Raw genomic sequence first — 7,236 nt, forward strand, 5'->3', positions numbered from 1 at the left:
AGAAATAATGAAAAAGGTAAAGTAATAATTTCATTAGGAGAAAACCTAGTTTGACAAGGTACCAGCGGCTCCAAGGCTCCAAACAAACTTGTACCGCCGAGATAGAATAACAAAGGTACCGGGTACAGAGCCATTTCTTCGATTAATTACTCAAGCACCAAACAAGCAGATCACCGAGATAGCACTAAACAAACTTGTTCCGTCGGTTCGTGTTCGTACATAGAATGGGACGGATTCTGTTGACCTTTACGTTGGTGGTAGTGGTGATGGCTGTAGGGATCTCGATGGCTGAACCGGTTAATCAGTCAGCTTCCGGAGGCCTATTTTGGTCAACTGCTAATGGTAACGGGCATCTGGCGCGGAACGCTGAAACAGACGAATCGTTGAATGACCATGATGAACTCGACGGTGGGTTTCCTTCGCTCGATGGGATGTTACAGTGGGCAATAGGTATGCTACGACCGTACTGCCTCATAAGTCGATTTTTTTAAACCTTTTCTTGTATGTCGCTTCTCTAATTGTGCTCTCCTCCCAAACTTAAGTTCAAAAAGGAAAAAAAGAAAAATGAAAACAAAACACTAAAAGTCAGTTGTGTTGGATTGATTTGCTTGTATATGATATAAAAGTATCACAGCACCAATAATAGACTTTGTAGATTCTACAAAGGCAACGAGATTTTGGTTACGGGGTTAATTTTGTATCCTCTGTTTGTAGTTAGTACTACAGGTGCCTACCTAGCCAACACTTAGATCCCATTCAATGCCATTAGTTGGTGGCACATAGAAAAGGAGCCAACCACAATATGTTCCATGGATTTGAATTCTTCTACCTTCCACCTTCGAACCCCATTTGTTGATATTTTCTGATTAAGTCACTAGCTAATATCACTTGATGATATTACATTCTGATAAGCCCTCTGAATGAACTAAAGTTTCACAAGATAAAAATCTCTTCAGAAAGATGGATAATAACCATAGATTCAAGATAACTATATGTTAATCAAAGCTTTCCCAAGATTCAAAAGGTTGATTCTCTCCAGGTTCACAAAGAACTTTTACCAAATATCTAGACACCCTCTAACTCTCTTATTTAAACTATATATACTACTACTAAAGAATAGGACAAAAGGAAATGCCAGCAAATAGATCCTGGTGCTGTCCCTACTAACTTTGTCCCATCGACATAAGTGCTTAGACCATAACATAATATTCAAACCAAAACACTAAAATAACCCTAATAAAGCAATTTTGCCAAAAGCAGTGTAAGATGAGTTGGGCTTGCCATAGATTCAAGTCTTGGGCTTCCTATTCCTTTTGTTGTAGACCAAAAATGTCGGGGCCGGGGGGAGGGGGGTATCAATATCAGCGGCACAACTCATCTTGGAATGCTTTTGGAAAATATGAAAGGTAAACCAAAAGCAACCTTGCTAGTATTGTCCGACTAAAATGCTTATGATGCACTCATTTTACTTTTTATGATTGGAGTTGTGCAATTTTTTGGTGTGGTAGACATTGATACTGCGAATGGTTATTTTTAGTTTATCCTATATAGTGAACAAAAGTTTATATTGCTTTAAATGTTATATTTTTCTAACTGAAGTTGGCATATCTTGCTCATTTCTGCAGGTCACTCAGATCCTGCAAAGTTAGAAATAAAAGCTCATGATGTTCAGCAGTTATCTGCGGATGAGCTACAAAAACGTCAAATGGAAATCAAGGTTAGAAAGTCTGAGCCATATATGACGTGCTAACTTACTGATTAGAATGAAATAATTAAAGAAACCGAAAGTGTTGTGAATCAATTATGCCTTGTACTAGGGTCCTGGTGGTCTATGTTGTGCTTTAACACTTTTGATGCATCCGTATACTTGTGTACATGACAGTGAGTAGCGGATAGTATGCATCCTATTTGTATATTGTATATGACATTTGTGTATGGCATAGGGTTACACTGTGTCTCATTTGTCTTCTAATGTTAGGTTCTTGAGCACCTATGCTTCTTTGAGCACAAATCTAAGGGTGTTTTTGGTTATGTTAAACTTAAACCCTTTTATCAAAGTACTGTTTGGGGCTATGCCAAGATAGGTCTAAGCTATGTTGACGCAAGAATTCATCGTATGTTATACTCACGAGTCACTATTTCATGTGAATTAGGTAGGCATGTTAAGTTTAGTTTTTCCATAATTAATAAGTTATATTGCAAATGGTATTAATAACCCTTAGGGCTAAGTAGCAACTATGTTATTACCATAATTGGTTTCTATCAAATTAGTATACTATTGAATTTAACGAAAATACAGACAAAGTACAAAATCAGCATGCCATCGAGAGGCCACCATCTCTCCAAAATACCTACTTGCAAGAACCAGGTTCTCTTCAATGTCGCATACCCTAATCCTAGGTCATTAATAAAATTAAAAATACCATCTATTCTCTACTAATCTCTTATAGAGGTAACAAATGATGGTATTAATATAGTTGCTATGTTCTACTAATATGATTACAATATTCATGATATGGTAATAACATGTATCTGTTGAACACTTGTTGCAATAGAGCATATACCGAACATAATATGTCACTAGCTATGAGATCTGTATATTATACGGGTTGATCAAAACAAAATATTAAATAGAAAGGATTAAACAGGAAGTTTATTTGAATTTGAAATTTGAAATAAATGAAAACTATGAGAAAATAATAAAAAACATGTGAAAATAAATAAATTAAAATTACGTGTTTAGTTGTCAGACCTGTATATTATAACAAAATGTTAAATACAAAGACTAAATTGTAAGTTTTATTTGAAATTGAAATTTAATTTTAATATAATAATTATGGTATATTTAGTTTGTGAAACTACATTAATGATATATTGAACAATGAAAAATGAAATAAATGATAAGTGGAAAATAAATATCTCAAAATTATAAAAAAATGACAAGTGTCAAATTGTCTGAAAACATGACATGTATCAAAAGAATTTTTATTTATTAGGGTAGATTTAATTAACCTTAGTTTGTGAGTCTAGCATGTTCTTAGGATATGTGAGTGTAACATTATCTATTAGTCTCCTTACTTGTGATTTTCTTTGTGTTTCAATTTCAAACATGGTTACTAAACATTTTATATGGTTAAAATTGTTCTCTAGACTACTAGTACAAGTCAAATCTTCAATCAGTGTCTTTACTTTGCTCTGTGTGATGTTTTTATAAAACATGCTTATAAAGTTTTCATGATGACTTGTTTTATTCCGTATATTCTATGTTTTCTACATTTAGGAACTGGTGGAGAAGTTAGAAATGCCATCGGATGCAAAACTAATGCGAATTGCTATTGATGACTTAAATAATTCATCTCTGAGTTTGGAAGACCATCTCCGTGCATTAGAGGAACTTTTGATACTCGTTGAGGCAATTGATAATGCTAACGGTATGTGCATTCTTAATCTAGGGTTTACTTTAGAATTTATTGAGTTTATGATTCTAGATACATAAATGAAATCATATTGTAACTGGGCAAAGGTTTTCAACTTGCCAATCTTACTGTAACTAAGAAATTGTTTTTCAACTCACTGAGATATGTGTGGTTATCCATTGCATCTGATACCTCATTTTAAGCTGTCAACTTCATATTAAAGTTTTCTTGCTAATCATGATGCTGAATACCAAAAAGTTTGCAAGTGCAAACCATTTTATAATTTGTGAGCTTTTATTTACATTCAGATCTGCACAAACTCGGAGGTCTTGCTTCAGTTATTCGGGAACTTAGTAACTCAGATCCTGGAATAAGGGTGGCCTGTGCATGGATTGTTGGTAAAGCCAGTCAAAACAATCCTGTAGTTCAGAAGCAGGTAAGTTAAAATCCATTTGTTTGTTAGCTTCAGAGTCAGAGAAGTTCAACATGGATTGTAAATCACTGTATATGTGTGAAATTTAGGTCCTTGAACTTGGAGCATTGCCACAGCTAATGACAATTGTGAAATCTAGTGTGTTAGAGGAAGAAGCCATAAAAGCGTTGTATGCTGTTTCAGCGATTATTAGAAACAACCTAAATGGCCTCAAAATGTTCTATTCCCAAGGCGGAGACCAAATGCTACAGGTAATGCATGTGGAAGTTGACAAATCAAAGTCTTTTCTAATTTAAAACTTGTTTTCTAGGGCATTTTGAGCAACGCCACTGCTGATGTTAGACTACGCAGGAGATCAGTGTCACTTGTAGCTGATCTGGCTGAATATCAGTTAGAATATAGTAGCAAACTGGAGGTTCCTTTTTTCAGCAATTGTGCACTGGTGAGGCAGCTGATTGATTTGACAGCATCAGGTGACCTTGATCTCCACGAGAAGGTTAATATGTTTATAGTTTTATGTTGTTTAATAATTTTAAAAATTATTGCAACAGTCAAAACCGTAAATTGTTTTCTGTATTATTTGGGATCTTATCTTTCAGGTACTTCTTGCTGTCAAGAACCTTTTGATGCTCAAGTCAACTGAATTTCTTGTTGTTGATGGGTTTTGTGGATTGCATGGAGCATTGGAGAAGATGAGACAGCAGTTGCAGGAGTCCATTTTGGAGGGAAATCAAAGGGAGTATGCGACTGATGTTGAAGACCTTTGTAAAGAAGTGGATTTTATCTATCTTGAAAAGCTTAAGAAGGTACATGGATTTTATATATCACTGTTGGTGGTGTTTGCCAGTGGCTATTTAATTAAAAAAAAAAACAAACTACTGCTGCAGATCTCACAGGTCCCAACATGATGTATGCTGGACATATACTGGGATGGTCTTCAAGACACAATGCATAGCTTGGTGAACAGAATTGCTTCCAAAACTGGTCAGCTTGGTTAAGTTTGATACGACATAGTTTGTCCATAAAGGAAAAGATGAACTTAAAAGCTGGTTCATAGATGATAAAAAAGTTAGGTGATATTGGTATATTTAATTTCCGTTTTGGACCAGAATTGAATAGTAGTTGAAGTTTAGGGATGAACATAGGTGGATACATGGCCAAATTGCTGGGAACGGAACTGGAACTGGAACCGGAACCGGTGGTTCCTTTAATGTTGGAACCGGCCATTGAACTGTTTGCATCGTTTCTTTAGATTTGGAACCGGTCCTGGAATTGGTGGTTCCTTCTACCCAGTATTGGTATCTAATTTGTTTGTTTGTTTTTTTGTTTTTTTGTTTTTTTTTCAACTTTTGTTACTAAAAAGTAAATTAATTGATCATGCAAAATAAGAACGGAATAAATTAACCATTATAATTCATAAAAAGTAACTATTACTAATTATGGGCCCCAAGAAAATTGCAAACCTTAAAATCTAATCATTTTCCATAGGAATTCATGCTGGTTTTTAGCGCTCGACTGGAAAATTTAAACAGATACAACTTGATACTATTCACCATTTAAGTCCTGTTATATTCAAAACGTTCAAGCAATTCTCACTGCTTTTTTGTGAAATCTCTCGCTGTACTTCTCATTATTGATTTCATAACAAGAGTATATTATCATATAATGGTCAAGTTATTTGTTTGTTAAGTACTTCTCAAGTAAGTTGGGTAGTAATTTTACATGTTAAAGTTTTAAATTAAATAATGTAGACCTGTGAATTTAGAATACAATATTAATAAATGATAAACGAGTTAAAATATTTATTCAGTTTCATTGTATATGTTAATTTTAATTAGATTTAAGTGATCGAAACCGGTTACAATCCTCCATTGGGTACCCGTTCCAAAATTTTAAGAAGGCTGGAATTATAGGTTCCGGTGGTTCTAGTTCCAGGAGTGAGTATCCATTTTTGATGCTCACAGCTATTGACGATCATTGAATCCAAATTTTGGAGAGAACTAGCGAACTTGAACTTGGCCCTTGGATTAATACAATCAATGGCAAAAGATTAAAAAGCGGTTGTGTACACAGATGGAGTTGTGAGTTTTGATACGGGGATACACGAAGTTCAAAATAGTATTTGCACAAAGGTGCTTACTATTTAAATTAGTAAATTGCAAAAACATATATATATATATATATATATATATATATATATATATATATATATATATATATATATATATATATATATATATATATATATATATATATATATATATATATATATATATATATATATATATATAGGGTTAGGTTCATTTGAGACCACTTATATTTTGTGAAACCGTGAGACGCATTTGTTTATTTTTTTTTATTTTATTTTTATTTTTTTTAGTTAATTCATGTTCCGAAAATAATATTTAAAAAAAGAATTTTTTGATTTTTCCATTTATTTTGCATTTTAAAATTATTTTTAGAATATGTACAGTGTAATATTCTATTTAGAATATTTCACGTATTTTTCAAAAAAAATAGAATTTTTTTTTATTTTTTTTAATTTTTTTAAATTTTTTTTAGTTAATTCAAGTTCCGAAAATAATATTTAAAAAAAGAATTTTTAGATTTTTCCATTTATTTTGCATTCTAAAATTATTTTTCAGAATATGTCAGTGAAATATTCTATTTAGAATATTTCACGTATTTTAAAAAAAAACGGATTTTTATTTTATTTTATTTTTATTTTTTTTATATTTTTTTTATATTTTTTTAGTTAATTCAAGTTCCGAAAATAACATTTAAAAAAAGAATTTTTGGATTTTTCCATTTATTTTGGATTTTAAAATTATTTTTAGATTTGGTCTCACGATCTCACAAAATTAGAATGGTCTCAAATGAACCTGAACCTATATATATATATATATATATATATATATATATATATATATATATATATATATATATATATATATATATATATATATATATATATATATATATATATATATATATATGGTAAATAGAGAACCATTATTAATAAAAAAAAACCAATGAACCAATCCAAAACATTGAAATTTAAAGCGATCAACGGCAAAAAGAAGGGTTGCAAACTTTTACAATGGATGCACATGCGTCAGATTATAACAAAATCACTTTATTTTTTTTTGGTTTAAATATTTTTAGGCCAGTTTTTTTATCAAAAAAAAAAAAAAAAAACAAATATACAATTGTTGGTAATTTTCCGTCTTCTTTCCATAGAGATCCATATTGATGTATAAAAAATGTTTTTTCTTTTCAAAAAATCCACGTTATTTTATTTGTTTGTTGAAAAGTACTTCTATTTTTTATAGAAAAAATTAATAAATATATTAAAATTCATAATTTTTGGTACTCTTTAAACATAGA

At 31.5% G+C, this 7,236-nt stretch overlaps 1 protein-coding gene across 1 annotated transcript; it reads left to right on the plus strand.

Moving 5' to 3' along the window:
* The first annotated feature begins 41 nt into the window (after positions 1-41).
* On the plus strand, positions 42-5,141 carry LOC111878324 (hsp70 nucleotide exchange factor FES1). Its single transcript, XM_023874835.2, has 8 exons — positions 42-450; positions 1,626-1,717; positions 3,281-3,431; positions 3,725-3,852; positions 3,939-4,100; positions 4,160-4,345; positions 4,449-4,655; positions 4,737-5,141. Exons 1-8 carry the CDS (start codon positions 225-227, stop codon positions 4,755-4,757), a joined length of 1,173 nt encoding a protein of 390 aa, XP_023730603.1. The 5' UTR covers positions 42-224; the 3' UTR covers positions 4,758-5,141.
* Positions 5,142-7,236: the final 2,095 nt, after the last annotated feature.

This window comes from Lactuca sativa, chromosome 4 (genome assembly GCF_002870075.4).
Source record: "Lactuca sativa cultivar Salinas chromosome 4, Lsat_Salinas_v11, whole genome shotgun sequence".
In the NCBI taxonomy this organism is placed as follows: Eukaryota; Viridiplantae; Streptophyta; class Magnoliopsida; order Asterales; family Asteraceae; genus Lactuca; species Lactuca sativa.

Coding starts and splice junctions, on each gene's coding strand:
- LOC111878324 (XM_023874835.2), top strand. CDS start 225: ATGGGACGGATTCTGTTGACCTTTACGTTGGTGGTAGTGGTGATGGCT. Junction 3,853..3,938: donor ATCCTGTAGTTCAGAAGCAG/GTAAGTTAAAAT, acceptor TGTGAAATTTAG/GTCCTTGAACTTGGAGCATT. Junction 4,656..4,736: donor ATCTTGAAAAGCTTAAGAAG/GTACATGGATTT, acceptor CTACTGCTGCAG/ATCTCACAGGTCCCAACATG.